This window comes from Camelina sativa, chromosome 18, assembly GCF_000633955.1.
Source record: "Camelina sativa cultivar DH55 chromosome 18, Cs, whole genome shotgun sequence".
NCBI lineage: Eukaryota > Viridiplantae > Streptophyta > Magnoliopsida > Brassicales > Brassicaceae > Camelina > Camelina sativa.
In genome coordinates this window covers 11,359,368-11,384,794 of record NC_025702.1, presented here as the reverse complement: position 1 = coordinate 11,384,794, position 25,427 = coordinate 11,359,368, and the positions used below count along the sequence as shown (strand labels likewise).

The 25,427-nt window shown below is 34.3% G+C and overlaps 5 protein-coding genes across 7 annotated transcripts in view; 4 read left to right on the top strand and 1 right to left on the bottom strand.

The window, feature by feature from the left end:
• LOC104761134 (leucine-rich repeat receptor-like protein kinase TDR) lies at positions 905-4,159 on the top strand. 2 transcript variants are annotated; one of them, XM_010484166.2, is made up of 2 exons: positions 905-3,568; positions 3,651-4,159. In XM_010484166.2, the coding sequence occupies exons 1-2, from the start codon at positions 1,096-1,098 to the stop codon at positions 3,956-3,958; spliced, it is 2,781 nt and encodes a 926-aa protein (XP_010482468.1). In that variant the 5' UTR covers positions 905-1,095; the 3' UTR covers positions 3,959-4,159. The 2 variants fall into 2 exon arrangements, with proteins under 2 accessions (XP_010482468.1, XP_010482469.1); XM_010484167.2 differs by having other exon boundaries at positions 906-3,568; positions 3,654-4,159.
• Positions 4,583-9,466, bottom strand: LOC104761133. 2 transcript variants are annotated; one of them, XM_010484165.2, is made up of 12 exons: positions 9,100-9,466; positions 7,870-8,388; positions 7,672-7,788; positions 7,079-7,577; positions 6,763-6,801; positions 6,542-6,663; positions 6,196-6,342; positions 5,963-6,052; positions 5,753-5,877; positions 5,287-5,492; positions 5,071-5,195; positions 4,583-4,979 (listed from the first exon to the last, which is right to left on the bottom strand). In XM_010484165.2, exons 2-12 carry the CDS (start codon positions 8,380-8,382, stop codon positions 4,785-4,787), a joined length of 2,178 nt encoding a protein of 725 aa, XP_010482467.1. In that variant the 5' UTR covers positions 8,383-8,388; positions 9,100-9,466; the 3' UTR covers positions 4,583-4,784. The 2 variants fall into 2 exon arrangements, with proteins under 2 accessions (XP_010482467.1, XP_010482466.1); XM_010484164.2 differs by having other exon boundaries at positions 7,870-8,394; positions 9,100-9,464.
• Positions 10,989-14,429, top strand: LOC104761131 (protein DYAD-like). Its single transcript, XM_010484163.2, has 8 exons — positions 10,989-10,998; positions 11,331-11,412; positions 11,534-11,634; positions 11,768-12,465; positions 12,563-12,946; positions 13,042-13,159; positions 13,246-13,329; positions 13,602-14,429. Exons 1-8 carry the CDS (start codon positions 10,993-10,995, stop codon positions 14,070-14,072), a joined length of 1,944 nt encoding a protein of 647 aa, XP_010482465.2. The 5' UTR covers positions 10,989-10,992; the 3' UTR covers positions 14,073-14,429.
• On the top strand, positions 16,953-18,852 carry LOC104763369 (gibberellin 20 oxidase 1-like). Its single transcript, XM_010486749.1, has 2 exons — positions 16,953-17,331; positions 18,219-18,852. Exons 1-2 carry the CDS (start codon positions 17,000-17,002, stop codon positions 18,850-18,852), a joined length of 966 nt encoding a protein of 321 aa, XP_010485051.1. The 5' UTR covers positions 16,953-16,999.
• LOC104763368 (peptidyl-prolyl cis-trans isomerase CYP18-3-like) overlaps positions 25,027-25,427 on the top strand; it is a 1,235-nt gene continuing 834 nt past the window's right edge. The window contains exon 1 of the mRNA XM_010486748.1: positions 25,027-25,195. Coding sequence (XP_010485050.1) covers positions 25,027-25,195 — 169 coding nt within the window. The remainder of the gene's footprint in view (positions 25,196-25,427) is intronic.

The window sequence follows — 25,427 nt, the reverse complement described above, 5'->3', positions numbered from 1 at the left end:
CATATGCTAAATTGAACTTTTACATTATAGTTTCAAATATTAATTAGTTTTTTAAAATAAACAACAAATTCAAATTGTAGATTGTAATTCAATTATTAGCTTATTGTATCTTTCTAACTTATATAAATTAACAAGTAACTCTTTAAAATACCACATTGTAAGTCTTTTTTTTTTCAAAAATATCAATACTATTTTTTTTTAAACGAAAATTCTTTTTTTTTCCTAAAATACCACACAAACACAAAAATTCAATTTTAAAAGGTGTAAATTTGTTTTCTTTTAAGTTTGAGTAATTGAGTTGACTATTTTAGATTTAGGATATAGTTTTTAGGGGTAGGGTTAAGTGTTTAGGATTTTAGGGTTTAGTTTTGAATGTTGAAAGTTTAGTTTTTGTATTGTGGTATTTTTAGAAAAAAAACACTTTACTGATTTTAAGAAAACTGATAATAGTATTTTGGGGTTTATTTCTGCTATTCATGTTTCTGAACAATTTCTATTTTATAATTTAACCATAGACGACAAAAAACAGTATTTTTAGAAGAAAAAAAAAAACAGACAATTTCCCTAAATTAATATTACAAAATAAATCATCTACTTATTCTATTTACATAATTTTTAGTATTGTATATAGATTGAAAGTTTTTATATTTACTTGAAAGCACATGCACCTACTAAATTTAGGAAAAAACAAAAACTTAATTAGTAATATAAACAGCGAACACATACAATAGACAAAAACATGAATGATGATGATTTTACAGGTTGTAACATTTATTTATTAATTCAAGTAAGATCAAATTTGTGATTTTTTTTAACATTTATAATGAGAAAAAGAGAGAATCCAAGAAAACAAAAGAACTAAAAATATTGTATCGTATATAAAGAGAGCAATCAATGCACTCAGCTTTATCTCACTCAAAAGCAAAAGCACACTCCCCCATCAAAGTGTTTCTCACTTTTCCTTTCTTTCCACTGTTTCTAGAGATTTTCATTTGCTAATCATCTTTTGTGTTTCTTTATCAGCTTTTATGCTTCCTCTCGTAGATCTCTCTCAGACTCTCTTCTTCTTCTTCTCTTCTTCTTCTTTCAAGTCGAATGGAGTCTTCTAAGAAGTATAAACTCTGTTCTTGCTTTTATCTTTTCCTCTTCTTCTTGACTTCTGTTGCAGCTGACCCTCATACAGAATCTCTTCTCTCCTTAAAATCCCATCTCACCGACAATTCCAACAGCTTGAAAGACTGGTTCATCATCACTCAAGGAGTTTCCGACAAAGCTCTCGCATGTTGTTCTTGGTCTGGTGTCCGATGTAACCAAGACTCAACCTCTGTTGTCTCCCTCGACCTCTCTTCCAAGAATCTCGCAGGGGATTTGCCAGGGAACGAGTTCCTCGTCTTCACTGACCTTCTTGAACTCAACATCAGCGACAACTCGTTTTCCGGTGAGTTTCCGGCTGAGATCTTCTTCAACTTGACTAATCTCAGAAGCCTTGACATCAGCCGGAACAACTTCTCCGGACGTTTCCCCGACGACAACGGTAATGGCTCAAGTCTCAAGAATCTGATCTTTCTCGACGCCTTGAGCAATATCTTCTCTGGTCCACTACCGATCCATCTCTCTCAGTTAGAGAATCTCAAAGTACTGAATCTTGCGGGGAGTTACTTCACTGGCTCGATCCCGAGTCAGTACGGTTATTTCAAGAGTCTTGAGTTTCTTCACCTTGGTGGGAATTTGCTAAGTGGGAACATACCACAAGAGCTTGGGAATCTCACAACTCTCACTCACATGGAGATTGGATATAACTCATACCAAGGAGTGATCCCTTGGCAAATAGGTTACATGAGTGAGCTCAAGTACCTCGACATCGCTGGAGCTAATCTCTCTGGCTTCATACCAAAACATTTCAGCAATCTCACAAAGCTTGAATCTTTGTTCCTCTTCAAGAACCATCTTTCTAAGGAAATACCATGGGAGCTTGGACAAATCACTTCTCTTGTTAACTTAGACCTCTCAGACAACCATCTCTCTGGAACCATACCTGAGAGTTTTTCAGGTTTCAAGAATCTCAGGCTGTTGAATCTTATGTACAATGAAATGAGTGGGACTCTCCCTGAAGTGATTGCTCAGCTACCTTCTTTGGATACTCTCTTCATATGGAACAATTACTTTTCTGGCTCACTTCCAAAAAGCTTGGGGATGAACTCAAAGCTTAGATGGGTCGACGTTTCCACCAACAGTTTCCAAGGTGAAATCCCACAAGGTATTTGCTCAAGAGGTGTTCTTTACAAGCTCATGCTTTTCTCCAATAACTTTACTGGAACTCTACCTCAATCTCTCTCCAATTGTTCAACGCTAGTTCGTATCCGGCTTGAAGATAACTCATTCTCAGGTGTGATCCCTTTTAGCTTTAGCCAGCTTCCTGATATCTCATACATAGACCTCTCTAGAAACAAACTCACAGGAGGCATTCCTTTAGATATATCCAAAGCTACAAAACTTGACTACTTCAATATATCCAATAACCCTGAGCTAGGAGGCAAGCTTCCACCACATATTTGGTCTGCTCCTCGTCTTCGGAACTTCTCTGCATCATCCTGCAGTATCTCTGGTGGTCTCCCTGAGTTTGCATCATGCAAATCGATCACTGTTATTGAACTGAGCAATAACAATATATCAGGGATGTTAACACCAACTGTTTCCACTTGTGGTTCTCTTCAGAAGATGGATTTAGCTGGAAACAGCATTACAGGTGGGATTCCTGAGAGATTAGCAAAGCTTCCACATTTGACATTCTTGGATTTGTCATACAATAACTTGAGTGGTTCCATCCCATCTGACAAAGTGTTTCAATCAATGGGGAAACATGCATATGAAGGCAATGCAAACCTCTGTGGGCTTCCTTTGAAATCATGTTCAGCTTACAGATCAAGGAAGCTTGTGTCTGTTCTGGTGGCTTGTCTAGTCTCTATTCTGCTAATGTTAGCTGCAACTTTGGCATTGTACTATATTCGTCAAAGAAGTCAAGGTCAATGGAAGATGGTGTCTTTCGCTGGACTCCCTCATTTCACAGCAGATGATGTTTTGATGAGCTTTGGTTCACCTGAACCTACTGAAGCAGTTCGAGCTTCAGTGAGCAAAGCAGTTCTGCCAACTGGAATAACAGTCATAGTGAGAAAAATCGAATTGCTAGATAAGAAGAAGAGTGTTGTTTTGAACGTTTTAACTCAGATGGGGAATGCAAGACACGTCAATCTAGTCAGGTTGCTAGGGTTTTGTTACAACAATCATCTTGTGTATGTGTTGTATGATAATAACCTGCAGACCGAGACTCTAGCTGAGAAGATGAGGAGAAAGAAGAAAGACTGGGCAACTAAGAAGAAGATCATCAATGGAGTTGCAAAGGGACTTTGCTTCCTTCACCATGAATGCTACCCTGCAATTCCTCATGGAGATGTGAGGTCGACTAATATATTATTTGATGATGATAAGATGGAGCCTTGCTTGGGTGAATTTGGGTTCAAATACATGCAACATTTGAACAAAGGCTTGGTGTCTTCAACTGCAAACACAGGTACTTTTAGCACTAGTGTATATAGATATGTAGATCATCTGCACATCCTTCTTTGTTCTTCCTAACATTAGACTCTCTAAAGCAGATCAGATGAACGTAATAAGAACGGAGCAGCAAAAGGATATTTACAACTTTGGACAACTTATTTTGGAAATCTTAACAAATGGTAAGCTGATGAATGCCGGTGGATTGATACAGAACAAGCCAAAGGATGTTCTTCTACGAGAAGTATACACAGAAAACGAAGTGAGTTCTAGTGATTTTAAACAAGGAGAAGTTAAAAGAGTTGTTGAGGTCGCACTTCTCTGCATAAGAAGTAACCAGTCTGACCGGCCTTGCATGGAAGATGCACTAAAGTTCTTGTCTGAAGCAGAGAATAGGTTTAAATAGGTAATAAGGACAATGTTAATATGCACATAGTTCCTCTTCCCTTATAGATATAGTAAAAGGGAATCCTCATATATATAGTTACCAAAACGTTCTCTTTCTTTCTCTTTCTTTCTTTTCTGGATCTTTGTGTTGTGATGTTGTGATGTTGTTCTTGTTTAATAATACATTCAAAAAGGTATGGTCTCTGCAGTTTTAATGTTATGTGTAAGTGTGCCATCTAAATGAAATAGATTGCAAATTCATAGCTTTATTATATAAGACTTACCTGGTTTATACAAGCACCGATTAAAAATATACACAGCTTGCTTGCTTGTGTATAGCCTAGCCAGTGGACATAGAAGCATTTCTGCTTTTTGGCAAGTGAATATGCTTTGTGCCATTCCTAACCATACTCCCCACCACCACGAGTGTTAACAACACCCACATGCTTGCTAAGCATACTGCAGCTTCCAATGAAAGACGGTCTTATGCTTACGTTAAACCCACCATATGCATAGATCAAGCATGAGTATGATCCATCTAATTTGATATCCTTTTTTCGCCACAATAAACGTTGGACCTGTGTTCCATAGTCCATACTTGTTGGGATAGAACAGCTACATAGCGGAGCAAAGCAAAAGTCTGTTACCTGAGGAATTCTTTTGAATTGATTTATCCATTCAGATATATGTCGGATAAAACACACTTAATAAAAAGCATTTTGCTCTTGCTGCGCAGATTAGAAACACTGACTAAACTTAGGTCCTACAACTACAACAGTTCTTTTTACACATCTACACAACTCACACTTAATATAAAAACCGTAGGTACTCTCCGTCTTTATAAGTTACACCCTTCGTTTCCCCCATCTTTTTCCGGTGTCTAAACCAACCAGCCTTGAAGATGATTGAGCAGGTGATGGACCTTCTATACCAACAGACTCTGGAATGTCCAGATTCGCTTGCATTGATTGCCCAGAAGCTGCTAGTGACTGTCCCTGTGCATCGTCGACCTGAAGCAATTGTATCCTAGCTTTCGCGATCTGTAAGCAGTAAACAAGCAGATTGCGTTATATAAATTTAAGATATATCTTATTGCAACAACACACAGAAGAGAGATCCTATGGTCTTCACCAGTTCAATGTGATGAATGGATCCACGCGCTTCAGCAAGTCTAGTCTGCAACTCATCCCATCTCTTTTTCTGGAATTCTTCGTTCTCCATTTCGTTCCCTTTCTCACCCAACTGCTGATAAAGAGCTGTAATCACCAAATCAGATGTTATGCTCAGAACTGTGGTCATACTTTTTTTAAAAACGCAATTCTTTTTCGACAAAATTCTAATTATCACCTGTGAAGATGGATAGAATCCATAGCTGAGTTGGGAGATCATAGAGTTTTTTTGCAAGTGTAAGAGAGGATCGTAGGATCTCTCTGGCTTGTACGGTGTCATGCAAGGAAAGAGCTAAATTTCCCAGGAGTGTCAAATACTGTGCAACGAGCTGCAGGTTACCCATATGATTATGTGCGATCTGCAAACCCTTGGCAAGACGATTTCTGCATTGATATCATACATTACATTGGAGCATTAAATCATATCTTCACATACTATGAATTTAGTTAATATTCTTGACATAGTTCTTTCTCTTATCTATGAACACAGATAAGGCGCATCATCCTATTCTAATTTGGTTTTGCACGATCATAATCATTGAAGACAAAAAAGGGTAGAGATCTCAACAGCTGAGACAAGAACCAATGCGCAAGTGTAATCACAAAGCAAACCACCTTTGACAAACTGAGAAGTGAGCACATACCTTGCTTCTTGTAGATCTTGTTGCTTCATCAGGAGGAGACCGTATGCGAAGAGAATACTAGCTTCCTCACGAACACCAGATAGTGAATTCGTCATTCCATTGAGTGGTCCAATTAAATCAAGCGCCTAAAGACATATCAGAGGTTTTAAAGCAGCCTTCTTAAGCTCACTGGCAATATAGAGTATATAAACATCCATGAAAATGTCAAACCTTAGATGATGATTCAGCATCCCCAATAGTGAGGTAAGAAACAGCTGCAAAAGCTTGACATGACGCTTGCATTGACGTACTTCCTGTCAGCTGAAAAAACATTTTATATGTTAAATCATCATGGGCAGCAAAAAGGAATTAGGTTGACCAATATCAAATAGGCACATAAAACACCTCATTCCAAAACCTATACATGAGATTATCTATCATATACATGAGGTTATAAATTTTACCTTGGTCGCTTCAATACAGTGGAAAGCAGCTTCATCGTAGCAACCAACAGAATGAGAATATTGCCCTCTGAGCATCTCAATCACACACTCAGAAGCTTGCAAAATCGTTGGAAATCGAGTAAACAAATTTTTCATCTCAACTAAAGCCTGCACAAACGATACTTAAGAGTCAAATTTTCCTTCAAGGAAGCATGATGCTAGAGAAGACCGCTAATAGGGCCTAATGTGAGGGGAACTTGATCGATCATGCATACAGAGCTGGTTAACTGAGATAAATAATTATATCACAGTGGCGTGGTGAAGGGAGGCAACAACAAATATAGAAAAAAAAGAACCGATTATATACCTCTTCTGCTTCGACATAATCAGACCTTGTAAGTTCCAAAGCCACTCTATTCTCAAGGAAATGCATCTGTAGAATAAGAAAAATCGTAGACATCCAGATAGCTGTGCGCCGCAAATCAGTTTCTGCCGAGAGAGAGGAAACACGAAAAAGAAAATGTGAGCTTCAACATTAAGAATTGTTGCTTCAACTAAGTGTAGGTAAAATAGAGAAGTTGGTTGAACCTCTAACTTCTTCAGTAATTCCAAGCTTGATCAGTTCATCTGCATAAAACATAGCAAACACACAACATGTCATGCCATGAGATGGAATCCCTAATCTTCTTAGTTGCATCCTAAAAGCAGAAGGCTAATTTCCTCACAGAAGCCACGTGAACTAAGAGAATGGAACACTAATTACACCGATTCAATTCTGAGGCAAAGTTTTCTGGTGAGTTCAGTGTAACAAGAGAAAGAAAGTATCTGGTGCTGATAAAATGCAATAATAGGAAGTGAATTAATAGATAACGGGAACTTCAAGTGATAAGGATAACAGGACAACCTTGAATGATCTGCAATCCAGACTCGATACGTTTTGAACACTCTTTAAAGAGTCCCTTTGGACGTCCCGATATGACTACCATAAGATGGACCAAAGCATAGATGGCACTTTTTGGCAGCCACTCTCCATCAATTGGAGATGGTGAAAGAAGTAGCCTCTCTGTCCATCCACGATCTGTGTTGCCAAAGTATGCAGACTCCAGAGACTTATCAGTGGTCGAAGACGGAGATAATGCGTTTACACGTTCTTGAAGTTGAGATTGTCTTGCAGAGAGAGCCGACCTTTCTCTGGAAGGAAGATCGTAGCGGGAGAGACTATGATTTACTGAACTCAGCTCATCCAGAAGTTGCTGGATCTCCTGCATTTTATGAGAATGAGCATTCATGGCCTGGTCTAAGCGGTCGACATGGTGCTGAGCGTTCTTATAATCACAGAGCCTGAGGCGATAGAAAACATGCAACATCTCATTGTAGAAGAACAAACCAGGACAGCGATCAGTCTACAAATGAAACGGAAATTAGCTGATGCAGGACAAACCAAGCAAGCAGAAGTGAACTGAGCAAAGAATAGATTTTGGATGTACAGTAACATACCTTGTCTGAAGAAATGGTCTGCCAGATCTCATCGCATCGCTGAACAGCCTTTTCTACTGAATAATCATCGGTCCATTGTATGATATGAACGTGAAGCATGGAAGCTGTGAAGAACATCTGATTGCAGTACAGACTCAAATAATTAAGAACAAAGATCACCTGAACATCAAACGCAAAAATAGACAAGAGACTATCTACCTGGAGCTCAGTAAAACATATTTGTGAAGCAGAGAAAAAACCAGACTCGAGAGCAGAGAGAGAAGAAGAGAAATCGCTTTCGTTAATGAACGTGTTAGCGAGCTGAGAGTTGAAATTGCACGACCAAAGGCAGGCAGAAACATCTTGAGGGACAGAAGATGCGAGTTCGAGAGCCTTGAGGAGAAGATTGCGTTGAGGAGGGAATGAACCAAGGAGGTGATAACAATGGCTGAGCAAGCTATAAGTCCGGAATTTGAGATCATAGGAGGAAGGAATAGACTTAAGGAGAAGAAGAGAGCGCTCAAGATGAGACTTCGCATGGTTGACATTGTGAGAGTAACGGAGTAGAAGGGCAGAGACACGGAGGCGAGACTTGACTTCAACAAGAGGAAGGAAAGAGATCTGACTCTGGCAGATGGCTTCCAAGCACTTTATGGTTTTTCCGATCTCACCAAGCTTCTGGTGGTGATCCGCAAGTCCCCACAGCCCTTCCGCCACTGCAGAACCTTCCATAGATTTCTGCCACTGATCGAGAGATAAGTCAAAGATAAAACATAAGAATCAATAAATCCATAACATGCCAAGAAGTCTGTAAAAGAAAGTATCACATAACAATTATCAGAAATCAAACACTAGGAAACGTACAAAGAATTTGGCAATGCAAAAATTGTACCACAATAATTATGGCAAAGTATATAGTGAGTGACCAACACAACACACACTTGAGATAATAAAAGAAACCACAAAGACCACAGATCAATTAAAAATTCCAACAGACACCTAAAAAAAAGCTCCTTTAACACAGTCTTAGAAGCAGAGTAGAACAAAATAAAAGAAAAAGGAAGTCAACTGTGCTATTTTCATAGTATTGATAAAGTTGGATGTTGTTTGTAACTAATAAGAAAAATGTATATACACGGGCAGAGAGAGTAGCAGTCGTTAGCAGTGCTTGAGTGGGGTTGAAACGGTGTTTCGAAAAGCCAAACACTAAATTAGCAGAGCCCCAACCACAACAGAGCTAAACTGCAAATTGCTCACACTGTTTCTGCTCTTGAAACCAAAACAGTTTCCTACGTTGTTCATTGTAAATTGCCCAAAACTCCTTTCATCGAACAATATGTATACACACCAAAAAAGACCCAATTTTTCAGCTAAAGCTATAAAATTGTGCATCATAACTCAAACTGATCCGACCCTTAAACCCTATCGAAAGCATTTGAAAAGACATACCACGTTCTCGGTGACCTAGGCCGTGATCTGGGTCGGAAGTTAACCAGTGTGGCTCTTTGAAATCTCGGTTTCGACCGGCTTTTGCTAACGGAATCTTGAGCTCTTCGACATTCGTTTGGTTTGAGCAGTGTATTTGTTTGACTTCAGATCGGGTAAGTACAAAGCCTATGCGCTTTCTGCAATCGAAACACGGCGAAAAATCTGTACTTTGGTTGCTGCGTGACTTGAGCTCTTTTGGTCCGGAGACGGTGGAAGACGACAAAGCACTGACCTTTCTGTTTCCCTCGGCGATCGAAAAACTCATTATCCGACCCGTTTTGAAGGTATCCAGACCCGTTTCTGTTGATTCATCTCATAATCGGATCCCCCAGTTTTCTCAGCTTAGATTTGGCCCATTTAGGCCTTTTTACGTTTTGCGTGATTTTTCTTAAAACTATTTTTAGTCAAAATTTCAAACTAGAAAATGAACAAAATATAATAATTAATCTGACAGACATATATAGAAAATGTTTGAACTTTTTTTTTTAGTTGGTGTTAACAGTTTTGACTATTCAGCTGATATGCATGGAATTATGAATTTTGAGTGTATACATATTTTTCGAACGCATAAAAAATGGACTTGTGCATCGTCGTCTTCCTTTAGCTGGTTATCATTATTGAATGTTTCTTTCTCTACATCCACATAACGACAAACGACTAGTCATTAAATAAACCGGGCGACTGATCTTTGTGATCCATATCTTAACGTCCCATAGCCACACCATTAAAGGATCAGGACTCAGGATGCAGGATTAAACCGGATCTGAAAAGGAGGCGTCGAACCGGGTCTGATAACAAAATGTCCATAAATCAAAAACTATATTCTATATAAGTATATGCTCCATTTGTTGAAATTAGACTAATTAGTCATTTACAAACACAAGAACTTTAATCGTATAACCAGGTTCAAAAATAATATTAGGCAAGTGTTATGCTACGTTATCCGGACGTCATAAAAGACAATATTCTAAAGTGAATAAATAAAGACGAGACTAAAGCTCTAAATTATCATTAGTCTTATTATTACTTTTCTTTTTTTTTTTACCAAAAATTATAACAAAAAGACGGTTTTACTTTTACAATAGTTGTCTCTATCAAAGATTTGTAAGTAGAAATCACTAATTAGTACATGCACATCTCACAGACGAGTTCTTTAACTAGTGGATATTGTTAAATTGCCAACCAATCAAAACACATCAAGCTTATTAGTACTTGTTATTAATGCGTTAAATACATTATAATCTACTATCATTTACATAATGTTAGCTTATTTAAAAAATATATAGATTCAGCTCAACAAAGAAAGCTACACATTCAGTCTTAATTAATGTATAATTGGTCGATACATACACATTAGAGACACTAATGCTTAAATGATTAAAAAAAAATCGATATAAATGTGAATAAAAGAACATGTGAATTCATAACTATTTCATTCCTACAAAATGTTGTTAACGGAGTAAATTAATCAAACTGTTAAACAAAAAAATAAGTCGATTTCCTCACGTGCTAGTAACAGCTTCTTACCACCGTTCTTTTTGAAAATATTCCACGTGGCGTAGATCTGTTGTATCACTAGGTAATTCTTTTTTTGTATACAACCCAATTCCGCCGAACGAAAGAGAACGAACACACACAGTTATGACGTATGAGACAGTTTGAGGGCAAATCTGTCCAACTTGCTGCGAAAGGAAACTAATCATCACGTGACATGCACACACACGTAATATATTTTCTGGGTTTATGTGTTTTACAGTTTATATTTCCGTTCATGCTCACGGATTCAGCTTTTTTTTTTTTTTTTAAAAAGATCGGCGAGAGTGGGGGAGGATCATCAAAGAGAAAACAAAAATCATGAGCGTAAAGATCTCTCTCTTTCTCTGTGATTTTTTTTTCTCTTTTTTTTTGCTGAGTCTCTCTCTCTCTACCACACTCTCTCATGAACGGGTAGAAGAAAATAAAATCATCACGGCTCTGTTTCCTATGTGTCTCCCACGCGCGTACCAAAAAGCGCGTGTGTTTTCTTGTTATACTCTCTCGCAGAGTCAGTCGGCTTGTTTTCAAATATATAGTCCTTCACCTTCTCTCAGTCCTTAACCATTTCCATTTTTCTGATTCATCATTAAAAAAAAAGTGAACCTCTCTCTCTCTCTCTCTCTCTGAGTAACTTATACTTGTTTCTTCTTCTAAAGGGAACGATGTTTGTGAAACGGAATCCGATTAGAGAAGCCACCGCCGGGAAAAACTCTTTGCCGTCGTCACCGACCTTGAATGGTAATAAACAGCTCCGCTGAAGCTTTCGTTTCTTCATTTTTTTGTTGATTTTTTCTCGCTTTTTCTTCTAATTCCAGCTTTTTTTTTTTTTTTTTTTTTTTTTTGGTTTTGTTCCTTCTAGTTGCAATCGCGCATATAAGAGTTGGATCGTATTACGAAATCGATGCTTCGATTCTTCCTCAGAGATCGCCGGAAAATCTCAAATCGATTAGAGTCGTCATGGTATTTTAACGGATTCTCTGCTTTTTTTGTTTGTTTGTTTGTTTGTTTGTTTCACCATTAGAGACGGATCTCGTTTATTTCGTTGTTGTTCGTCTGGGTTTTTGAGTGATTTTGGCGATTTTTTTGGTTGCAGGTGAGCAAAATCACGGCGAGCGACGTGTCTCTCCGATACCCAAGCATGTACTCACTCCGATCGCATTTCGATTTCACCAGGATGAACCGGAATAAACCGTTGAAGAAGAGGAGCGGCGGTGGTGGTAAAGGTCTTATTCCTGTGTTCGACGAGAGTCATGTGATGGCTTCGGAGCTAGCTGGAGATTTGCTTTACAGAAGAATAGCTCCTCATGAAGTTTCTCTGAATAGGAATTCGTGGAGTTTCTGGGTTTCTTCTCGCAGGAACAAGCTGATTTCTCAACCGGCGTACAATACTAGGCTCTGTCGCGCGGCTTCACCGGAGGGTAAGTGTTGGTCTGAGCTTAAATCGGGAGGGATGATTAAGTGGGGGAGGAGATTGCGTGTGCAGTACAAGAGTCGTCATATTGATTCTAAGAAGAACACGGAAGGTGAGGAGGGTTCTAGAGTGAAGGAGGAAGGGGTTCGCAAGGAAGAGACTGAGGAAGAAGATGATGATGATGATGGGAATGAAACTGAAGAGGTTAAAAAGATTGCAAAGGAGGTAACTGATGGAAATCGTAAGAGAAAGCTGATTGAGTCAAGCACTGATCAGAGACTCGCTCAGAGGGCTAAGGTTTATGATCAGAAGGACAATCAAATTGTGGTCTATAAGAGGAGAGCAGAGAAGAAGTTCATTGACAGATGGTCTGTTGATAGGTAAAGTGAGAATGTTAATTTAACAAATTTGATGATCTCTGAAATTGGATTTGCCTTGGTTCATTTGATTGATTGTGGTTAGTTTTGGAATTTGAAGGTACAAACTAGCTGAGAGCAACATGTTAAAAGTGATGAAGGAGAAAAATGCAGTGTTTGGCAACTCCATACTCAGGCCAGAGTTAAGGTCAGAAGCAAGGAAGCTCATTGGTGACACGGGTCTGTTAGATCATATGCTTAAGCACATGGCAGGTAAGGTGGCTCCTGGTGGCCAAGATAGGTTTATGAGAAAGCACAATGCAGATGGGGCAATGGAGTATTGGTTAGAGAGTTCTGATTTGAATCACATAAGGAAAGAAGCAGGAGTTGAAGATCCTTACTGGACGCCTCCACCTGGTTGGAAGCTTGGTGACAACCCTACTCAAGATCCTGTCTGCGCCGGTGAAATCCGTGAGATCAGAGAAGAATTAGGTAGCCTGAAAAGGTACAAGACTGACCTATATTGAATTGGTTATATGTTCATCTCTTTTGTTATCTTATAGCAATTGTGTAACTCATGTTTGTCTTGGTCTTGAGAAGGGATTTGGAGAAACTGGCGTCAAAGAAGGAAGAGGATGAGCTTGTTATCGTGACTACACCTAATTCTTATGTTACTACTCAGAACGTGGACCATGATAATCTGATGACTCCAGCAAAGGTAAGAGCTTTAAACAGTAACAGATCTCTCTATCTTGTGATACTGTTTTATGCTACTTTTTGAACATCCCTGTTGCTTCATCTCAGGAAATCTACACTGATCTGCTGAAGAAGAAATACAAAATTGAGGACCAGCTAGTGATAATTGGAGAAACCTTGCGTGAAATGGAGGTATACTTATCCCAGATTGTGTTTCTAAACACTAACACTCTTCTCTTATACTTCTTACTAGTTCTAGCTGAACCATTACTTAAAATGTAAAATCTTCTAAATTTGCTATGATTTAGTAACTATCAAGTAGTTTTACTAGGAAACTCCCTTGGAGAAACCCACTGAGTCCATTTAGCGTCTGTGATCAAAGAAATTCTCTGTCTCTATGAGATGCCACTTTGCTGGTAATGAATGATGAAACATTTGTGTTTTTATGAATGCAAATATTGCAGGAAGGCATGGGATGGCTTAAGAAAACAGTGGACGAGAACTTTCCTAGAAAGCCAGACTCATCAGAGACACCTTTGCTACTAGAGGATTCGCCAACAATGGAGACATTGCTAGAAGGAGAAGTGAAGGAGTTGAACAAGGGAAACCAAATCACACAGTCACCTAGAAACAGAGAAAAAGGCAAGAAGCATGATCAACAAGAACGATCACCACTCTCACTTATAAGCAACACTGGTTTCAGAATCTGTAGGCCTGTGGGGATCATCGCATGGCCCAAGTTGCCTGCTCTTGCTTCTGCTACTGATTCTGTGCCGTCAAACAGTAATGCTGCGCTTGCTTCTTCGACAAGTCACCAACCAAGTTACCCATCTCTTTGTCCAGTCAAGCCACTTGCAGCTAAGCGTCCTCTGGGCTGGCCTTTTCCCTTCACCGTCACTCCAGAAGAAGCTCCCACAAAGCTCTTCGACATTTGAAAACTGATGCATCAGATCTTACTTACTTCTCATGCAAGTAAGATGATGTGAATTGGTATGGTCTCTTTCCACGAAAGATTCAATAAGTTTACAAGCAGGTATTTAAAAAGTTCACTTATTATCTAAGAAACTACCATTCTTAATGGAATAATTAGGCAAAATTTTGAAACTCTTCCTCTTTAATTTAGGGGTTTGATGTCTCTGATTACTATTGAGTATATATAGAGAGAGATGATTTGAATAGAGAGGCTTATCATAGGAATATATTATTTTCAAGACTTGCTGGGATCATATTTTGTATTACAGAACGATTTCAATTATAAAATACAGTTATATATTATACTTAATTATTCGATATGTGGCGCTTTTAGTTAATTCCAGTTTTATTTGCAAAACGTACTGAATTTGAGAGAAACTTGTATCATTATGTCCCATTTGATCTGTAAAAAAAAATATTGAGAAACTTAGCGATTAAATCAGGCGCAAAGTATAAAATATGAAAGTAGATGATAGAATGTTGTGGTAATTATTAGCCGATCCGATACTAAAATAATACGGACCTCTTCGATTAGCTGTGATGTGTTTTTCGAATTAATAGTGACCTGGCTTAGTCATGAATATATTGCTACTGCCAACACAATTTTTGACTCACAACAGTTCCTGACCGGAATATAAAAATAAAATGAAGACAAAGCTAACACAAGACACTAGCAAACTAACGACAGAACAGACTAATGCAAAGCCAACAGAGTGAAGAGGTCTGCAAGCAACTCCATGAGCATTCTTATTAGGATAGGCATCAATGTTCCATAGCTCCCGTTCCATGAACTCGTAGATGGGACTACAATGACCCCTTCAACTTCAGAATTGGAGAAAAGCCAAGGTAAGGTGATCGATCCGTTTGATTAACCAAAAAAATTAGTAATGTCTATAAAACTGGACCAAAGCTAGACATGCATGTGTTGTTGGTTGGTTTTTGATATCTTCTCTAGCTAGTAATTCCAATCCCGTGGTGTCAGCTTCCAAAGCAATGGTCTCAATATCCAGACATGAAAATTAGGTTGTATTAATATCAGTGCAAACTAAATTAAAACCAAAGCAATTTTGTTAATTTGCCAAATTGCCAATTCTTAATACATTGTGACGTATTTAAACATCTTAGTAAGCCACTTGTACATTTCAATTATATCATGTCAATGAATCATATTTATTCTCAGTCAGTCCGGTTAGTCAATCACTAAAGAAATTAGAAGAAAAGGGTTATTGCAAAGAAAAAATGGCCAGCAAAGGATCATCATGTCCCGACCTTATAATATGAGTTTTTGTTTTTGCGTGTCTTCCATATTGTATAACCCGTAGAGTACTGCATTAAACTTACATTTGATAGTATTATATATAGTGGTACTTTAAAATGTGGAATTAAGTATAAGTATAGCCAATTCACAAACATATACAATACATTTTTACAAATGTGTTATTCATATCAACATACATGTTCGTCTTCTGATTCCTAGAATCTGAAAAGTAAACCAAGCGAGCATACCATTATGCATTCATCTAGCTAAGATATATAATGAATAATATTATGTATAATCTTTTAGTCAAAAAATGGGGTAAAAAGAGAGAGTTAATTTGGCTAACCACGTATACAAATAAATTAACTTGGCAACCACATCATTAAATATGATTTGTTTAAGATTATCGAGAATGAGAGGAGTTCCAAACTTTCCTACAGAGCCGGAACGGAGCAGAGCAGCTAGCTGTATGTGTTTGACCTTGTTAGTTTAATAACTATAGGAAGTGTTTTTTAATTTCATTTTAATATTCTAATTTCACTATGTTCATATTCTCATTAATTATTTTAAAAGAAAATAAAAACCAGTTTTCAACTCAAAGACAACTGTAACCATTTTATTTCGGCTGAGTTTATGACAATTATAATATGCGTTGTGTGTCGAGGGGACATATAAAAGTTTCATTACTTAAATCATACTATAATAATAATAATAATCTTACTTAACATTAATAATATATACATATACTCTACGAAACTATGATTTTATATGTTATTAAACAAAAATGTTAGTGTTTTCAACACCGATTAATTGGGAGGTCTTTTAAGTGCTAGCCCACTACTCAATTTTTCATAGAACAAAAAATTATATGCGATGTTCATCTAGGCAGAAGAATTTATGTGCGCATATACTACATTTTCGAAATGTAATTCTTTAAGTTTTGGTAAAACAAAATCTAATCTCTCTAAATCAATTTGTTTTAACTATCTTATGTTAACCTTTACAAAATTGTTCTTCCGCACTCAAATCTTATGCATTACAGCCATTACTTATGTTTTAATTAATCTTATTAACTTTTGAGACTTCTTTGGTTTTGGTTTTTCTTCTAACCTTTTTCGATTGTTATCGTACGATAAATTACCACCTAAGGTGGTGGATTCTCATTTTCGCACTCAAGGAGTGTGTAACCAATTTTAAAATCTTAATTTTAAATTAAGCATTCCAATTTCCCTAATTTTTGCGATAAATATATAATCCCAGCAAAATGGACGAACAAGAATCTCGAGTTCTTTAAATTATTCACAACTTTCTTTAGGACCAAACATCTTGAGATGTAGAAATAGTTAGAATAAAAAAGGTGGTAGTTGGTTTTAATTATTGCAACGACGACAAAGATTAATTAGCATCTAGATTTATTCGTAAAGAGAGTTCAACCAAATTATATAAGAATCGTATAGTGGAACTAATATTATAAACAATATACTGTATAATCTAATAAACCGGCTACCTCTACACACATATAAATACACACGTATAAATTAAACCTATTTGGAGCACCAAAACGAAACTAAGTTGTATCCCAAAAGCATAAATATATATGCAACATTCATAATCATCATTTGAAGGTAACTAATGTCTTTGGAACTTCCAGTGTTTGACATTTCAAAGCCTCTAAGCGAGTCATCGGTGTCGTCACTACAAGATGCGTGTAAGGAGTGGGGTTTCTTCTACGTAACCAACCATGGCGTTTCCGGCGACATGTACCGAAAACTCCGGCGATTCTCCGGTGGAGTTTTCGGTCTAGGAGACGAGGAAAAAATGAAGATGGGAGCGCCTAATTACACTCCCCGTTTCATTGCATCTCCTTTCTTCGAAAGCCTCCGTGTCTCCGGTCCCGATTTCTACGCCTCGGGCAAGTCTTCCGTGGATGATTTTTCGGACCAAGCTACCTATGAAGAGTTCAGGTATACATACATCATATATATATTGTGTATATTTTAAAAATATATAAATGACATGCTTGTTGACATTTTCTTTGGCAACCCTCAAAACGATGCCATTTAATGAGTTGAATTTAAAAAATCGTTCCATATTTTTGATTTTTTTTAATAAGGAATGCAACTATAATTAAGCTGCCTTCTGAACCAATTTATATGCAATCCACCTTTTGCTAAAATGTTCATACCATCCTCTAATGAATTCAAAAGGATCAGACTGGACGTTCTCGTTTTGTTTATAAAGTGTTTACATAATTCAACTTATTTGTCCTCCTAGAGAATGTTCATGCAAATTGTTTTTTCCTGCAGGATTTTGTTTTTTTAATAAAGAAGATACGCATAAATAAATAGTAATTTATAAACCGATTTGTGACATAAAATAGGATTGTCAAACAAAAAAAGATAACGAAAAACAAGTATGATTCCAAGTTCCAACTATAATATGGTCACTCTTAATTTATTTCACATGTGCGCATTGCATATTTGCATCCTCTTTTAGCATTTATGCATGCACTCATATATTCTTTGCGATACATTAAATAAACAAAAGTGAAAATTAGGGATATTGTTTTTATGAGTTTTAACCATTTCTGTATGGTTTATTCTAGTAGGACCGGTCCTCTTGTGTTGCGGACACTTTACTTCATAGAACCGCACTGAAAATGTAAGAATAGTAATTATAGTTGACCGGTCCATCTTGAATCTATATTAGGTTGGTTCTATATTGTAAATCATGTGAAAGAGTCTTAAATAGGTGTATTTAAGACTTCATTTTTTTTTTCCTACATAAGTTACATGAATGTAACCGATGTCTACACTGTTACATATATGATGTTTTTTTTTTTTTTTTTAAGTGGGTTGATGAAAGAATATGGAGAAAAGATGACGGAACTATGCGAGAAGATAATGAAAGCAATCCTCTCTAGCTTCGGAGACGATCTTATTAACAAATATTACGAATCTGAGTTTGGAAAATGTCATGGCTACTTCAGGATCAACAACTACACAATCCCTTCAGAACATGATAATGATCATGATGATCAAGATTTGATCGAAGGGCTAGGAATGCACACCGACATGAGTTGCATCACGATCGTTGATCAAGACGACATCGGAGGTCTTCAAGTCAGATGCAAAGACGGGGTTGGTATGATGGATATTAACCCTAAAGACGAAGCTCTCGTCGTCAACGTCGGAGATTTGTTGCATGCATGGACCAATCGGCGGCTGAGATCGTCTCAGCACAGAGTTGTCTTGAAACGACGTGGTTTCGTCGGTAACAGATTCTCACTAGCTTTCTTCTGGTGCTTCGACGATGAGAAAGTCGTGTGTGCCCCTGATGAAGTCGTGGGAGGTTGTGAGGGTACGAGGGTGTTTCGGTCATTTAAATGCGGGGATTACTTGAGGTTCAGAGAGAGCAATGAGAAAGGCAAGTTCGAGAAGGTTGGGGACACGGTCGAAGACTTTGCACGAATTGAATTGAATTGAATTGAATCGTTTAATTACTTTTTTCTTTTCCTAAAGTGAAATAATATTAATAATTTTTTTTTTTTTGATATAAGTAGAAATGATAAATAGAGTAATTTCGTTTATTCTACAGTATATCAAAACACCATTTATTATAAATTTAAACAATTTTATTAGTAATAAAATTATTGGAAAATAATACTAAGTAATCATAAAAACAATATTATAGTTCATTGTTTTTTTTTTGGAAAAATGTTATCCATCCTACCATTTTTGGTGTAAAATAATTATTGTGAATTATACAATATTAATAACTAATATATATTAAATATATTTAATTATTTTAAGATACATTCAATTATAATTAGCAAAATATTATGACTAACATATTAATTGTAAACTAAAAAATTTATCAGGTTTTGATCAAAAGACATATTTAATTATTATGTAAAACTAATATTTATAGTAAAATTTTATCAAATTGATCAAAAGTCACAAATTACAATATTAATACACAATATATATATATATATATATATATATTATTTAAACCTTGTATGTATATTAAATTATTAATATAAAATATATATCAGGTTTTATGATATTTTTTTTCAATTTATTCGATTCTTAATCCTTGACCCCATTAAAACTAAATTATGAATAATTAAAAAAATTATTAGAAGTAAACAAAAAACTATTTTTTTTCTTAACAAAACTTTTCTTTGTTGTTTTAGAAACTAATGGTCAATCAGCGGAGGGATAATCTTTTATCTACTAGCCACGAGACAAAGGACTATGGTGATTGCTTTGCTCACACTAATCTTTCCAATTTTTTTCTCTCTATATATAATAGCAATGATGCAATATGTGATAAGTAGTTCTAGCTAGCTCATCAAACTAAAGCTGCCCTCAAGTTGAAAAAATCGTTGGGAGTTTTCAGTTATATTAAGCATAAGAAGATCACTAATGAAAATACTAAATAGTCACAAAAAAATATAGTTAATTCATTTATATTGTGAAGCAAAAACGCAACCACCACATAGTTATAAAGTTACCATTTCAATTTTATCATTTAATTCATTAATGGTCTCAGAGTAGTGAATTACAAACAGAAGATAACACTTTTCTTGCAGATTAAAACTGGCTATTTTCGATTTTCACATATTTAAATTGAAGCAAACTTATTAAAAAATAAAAAAATGAAAGCAAAGAATATTAGTTATATAAATTGACATAATCATATAAGGTATTTTAACGCTTAAAATTAATTTGTTTAATGTATTTAATTAATATTATTAAAAAATCTCTATCAATATTTTAATTTCTTATATATTTTAAAATAGAAAAGACTTTGACAAGATATAAGCAAAACAAAAAAATATACAAAATATAAGCATAATTTAAACAAAAGATAATACAACAAACAAATATATATGATCAAATTTGAAACTTCAAGACAAAAATAGGTGGTTATCATACCAACTGTACAAAAAATGTGAGAGTATGAACCAATAAAAGATTATTATGTCTTTTATTTATTTCCAACAACATAGTTCCAAATCATAGGAATATGTATGTTTTCCCTTTCTTAATTTATTTGATATGATCAGTACTCTGTTATAGCTAGTATTAGGTGCAAGCCATACATTTTTGGGGTGTGTCTTGATATAATCAAATATTATATATTATGAATGATCATTCTCTCCACTTCTTCTTTTTTTTTTTTTAAATTATTTGATTATTTCTCTTTCCACCAACATTTTGCCACAGTAAAATAGATCTATAAATATATAAAAGCAGTTATATAAATAATTTAATTCCTTTTTTAAACAATGTCAATCACATACATATAAGAATTTACAAACAAAATATACATCATCATCTTCTTTTAGTTAATAACACACCAAACTATACATTAGAAAGAAGAAAAGTTGGACTCTGTAAGAGAATATGCTTTTAACAATCCAATTTTTCATCCTCTTGTTTATATAAAGAAAAAATGATCTTTAACTTCTTGCAATTGTTTACCATCCATTTTCGGTGGATCATCAATGGAATTAATGCCATCAAGTAGAAAATTATTGAGAGAAGGTTTTTTTAGAGAAAATTATTTTGGAGTCTATTAAATCCTAGTTTAAGCATTTGTATCCTAGATTTTTAGTTCATAGGGCCACAACCATTCAACATAATTTAAAGAAAACAATTTTTTTTTCAATTATTCACAAAAAAATATGGTAATGAATAGAACCTCATGACATGTATTTTCATAGAGGCTGAATTGAAAATGAATATAAATTTGTAGTCCAAGAATACCACAAAGAACAAACATTTAAAATAATTTTTTAAGAGTTTATAATTTAAGGATTTTGTTTAGTAGTTATTTAGTTTTTAGGGTTGAGGTTTTATTATATAGGGAAAATCACGTTTTAAACCTTCAAAGTGTTAATGGGTAACACTTTAAACCTCGAGAGAATTTCATTAACACTATAAACCTTTAAAATGATTTTACTAACACTTTGAACATTTAAAATGATTTTACTAACACTTTAAACGTTTAAACTAACTTTCATCTTTGTACCGCCATAAAAAATAATAGAATAATAATATTCGTCAACGTGAAATAGTTAAACTATGTTGGTTTAATTAAACTTTAATTAGTTTTAGTTTTTTATAAATAAACAAAAAGATAAAAAATAAATATGTGTTCATCTTCATTGTAGACAAAACTTTTATGACGTTACTTTTCACATTATTAATCCTTTTAATAAATGCATTTCTATTGGATTCTGATTCAAATCGATTGACTTTTTATTGGAAACTGATGAATCTTCTAAATATATAAAATTTGGCAAATATTTTAACCTTACTTCTCATTCTTCATTCTTTTTTGCTTTGATGTATTTTTTTTATCAATCATCTTAAATAATTAAATTAAATTAAATTAATTAAACAAGTGTTTAAATCAAACCAACATAGTTTAACTATTTCACATTGACGGATATTACTGTTCCGTCATCTTTCGTGGTGGTACAAACAGGAAAGTTAATTTTAAGATTTAAAATGTTAATGAAATCATTTTAAAGATTTATAGTGTTAGTGAAAATATCTCAAAGTTTAAAGTGATACTAAATGACACTTTGAAGGTTTAAAATGTGATTTTCCTTTTTTTTTTTATTATATAGACTTTAAGATTTTACTAGGTGCTTCCCACGCAACGCGTGGGTTGTGGTGTAGTTGGCACTTTCTTGATTTTTTTTTGTATTTTTCGTTTTCTCTTTTATATTATTTCGTTTTAATTAGGCTTATACAAGCTTTGTAGTCACTTGTATTTATATAATATATGTTTATACCATTTTGTTTAAATGTGTACAATTGTGGCGCTTATTTTTTATGAATTATGAGGATGTTGTTTCTTGCTTTTGAGGATCCAATTTTATCATTGACTGATATTGTTTCCAGTACATTTATTGTATTTTAGATTTTCTAATTAACTGCTTATGTAAACCTTCATATGTTGATGTTATAATAATAAGTTATTTTTTAAAAAAAATTATCTTCCGTGTAAGTGATTATGTTTGTATGCCCATGTTTTGGTCTAATATCAATAAGATTGTTTCTGTTTTTCTTTAGTTGGCTTTGAAACCAATTTTGAGTTAAGCAAATAATGGGTTATGGTGTTAATAAGTAATATAAATTCTTATGTATATATATTGTATATCTGTGACTATAAGTTTAGCTAACTAAAAAATTCTGTAATATTTAAATATAATCTTACACATATATTTATATATATATATATATATTTTTTGTGGGAGGAATGTATGGAATTATTGGATAGAAGTTATTTTTGAGTTAAATGACCTTTTATGCTTTTAAATTGAGCTAAATATTAATAAATTTTTATATGTGTCTTGAAGTTTTTTTAAAGGAATACCAAGTGTTTCCTTCCAAATTGAAGTGACATAGTATTTTAGTTTTCTTATATGATTTTATGAACTTCAATGTAAAGGTTTTTCAAAGTAATTATAAGTACACTCACACTGATTGAATTATAAAATTTGGAGAAATGTTTATTTCGATTAATCATCTGCTCTTTTAAATATATTAAATAAGTATGTTATTGTTCCTACAAATAGGATAACATATATTATAGTTTAACCATGGAGTTAAGCAATGGAAATGCCGAAATGGAACTTGTGATTGCAAGAAAAATGCGTATATATATTATGTTACACATTGATCGTTTAAAAATAAATAGGAACATCTAATTCTCAAATAAAGTTGATTTTAATTTAACTATGCAAATTTAAAAAATAAATATGAATAGATTAGATAGGCAAGAAATATAAAAGAAATATTTTCTTTTTATATAAATAAAATAAAAATTGAAAACAATGTTAAATATATATAATACTTTCTAAATTAAAATATAGAATCAAACTCTTACAAGTTACAACACATATAAGATATAACAACATTTGATATTGGTGGGAGAGGAGGAGAGAATGATTACTATAAGATGGTAATCCAAACTAGATAATGGAGATGAATCTTTAAAAAAATAGAACAATGTAAAATATATATATATATATATATATATAATAGATTTTATAAATGGATAATTATATTGATCTTTATAAGTTATTAAAAATGATACATGAATATGTGAGATAACGAGAGACATAATAGATAATTAGATATGGTTCATTTCAACTTCATGATCTTATTGTGTGGTGAATATTGTAAGAAAGTATGAAAATAATGACTTATAAGATGTTAATATAAAATAGAAAATGGAGATAAACCTTTTAAAAGATTAAAAAATATATATAAGATATACATATCATACAAACTCTAAAACTAAGCTTTTACAATGATATTTGATTTGATTTTTTATAACACATACAACAACAATAACAAAAAAAATACAAAAAAAAGAGACTTGAGAGTAGTGGAAGAAGATGAGAGAATGAAAGAGTGATAAACTATGAGAATAAGATAATGAGTATTTATAGAAAGAGAAATGATGAAAAATTACATTTAGAAAAATGAGAGTTACAATTATAATTTCTTGTTTTGTTTTAATACAATTGATTAATACAACTTAGTGGAGAAATAAAGTTAATGCATAATTTATAGGGGGAATTTATATGATTTCAGTTTTATATTATGTGAGTTAAATGTAAAAATTAATTATTTTTAAATTTATATTTTAATATAAATATTTTTTTTGTTATAATTGCATTGCCAAGTGGACCAATAAGGAGATAGTGAAACCTTACTTTTATATATATGATTATGAAGGAACTTGTTTTATTTTCATCGGATTTTCAGGAAAAAAATAGAGTTGTACTATTTAAGACAACAAAACTAATGATGGTATATAGTAATAAAAACTCATTTAGTGGGTATGTTTGAGTCTTTGAGAATTGCTCTATTTATATATACATTTTCATTATGAAAAAAATTCCTGAAGTTCTAACTTATTTACAACGCTGTCATTGTATTAATTATTAATTAATCGGTTTAAGAAACTAATATTAATCGGTTTAAGAATAATAGATTCGGATCAAGGATAGAATGACGCGGATCCTACTTTCCTTATTTTTAGTATCCGATTACCAACCTTTTAATTACGATATTTAATTATTTATTATTCGAATCAATCTTTATTACTAATTTCGCTCCTATTATTTATTAACTTTACTTACCAAAATTATCTATATTTAATCATTATCGTATAATTTCTAATTTATTACCAATTGGGTTTAAGATATTCGATTTAAGATTATTTTGAATTTATAAATACTGTTTCCTAATATATCTCTATTAGTTTCTTTTGTTAATATTGTGATCTAAAAAATTTTAGCAATAAATTAAAAGTTTAAGTCAAAAATCAAATTATTCACTCCGAAATTTATGTTTCTGCAAGTCTATAAAAACCATTTTCGACTGCAATCGGGTTATCTCTTCACTTTCACTCTGTTTTTTTTAATGTTCGTTTGCTTTTTGTTTTCGTTAAGCTAACTATAACTAACTATCGTATGACTAATTTCATGTGCCAGGGAGGAGATTTCATCATAAACTGGAGGAGACTTCACAGTCGGGAACAGAACAGGCGGCGAGTCGATCTACGGGGCCAAGTTCGATGACCAGAATTTCGAGAGGAAGCACACGGGACCAGGAATCCTGTCGATGGCGAACGCCAGAGCCAACACCAAAGGATCTCAGTTCTTCATTTGCACCGTGAAGACCGATTGGCTCGATGGTAAGCATGTGGTGTTTCGGCAGGTTGTGGAAGGGTTAGACGTCGTCAAGGTCATCGAGAAGGTCGCCATCAAAGTAGGTGTTGTCGCCGATTGTGGTCAGCTCTCTTTAGGATCCATCATCTTAGATCTCTCTCCCCCTCTACATATATCATATGTCTTGGTGTCTTTGCGTTTGGCGTTGTCTTATTGCTCCGTAGTAGTCATAAGTTTGGTGTCATTCTCTTCTTCGTGGGAACGGAGAGATATTCATCTTTCCCCCCTACAGTTTGTTTGCTTGGTCACCTTACCATAATCCATAAATAATGAATGACCAACTACTACTCTTTT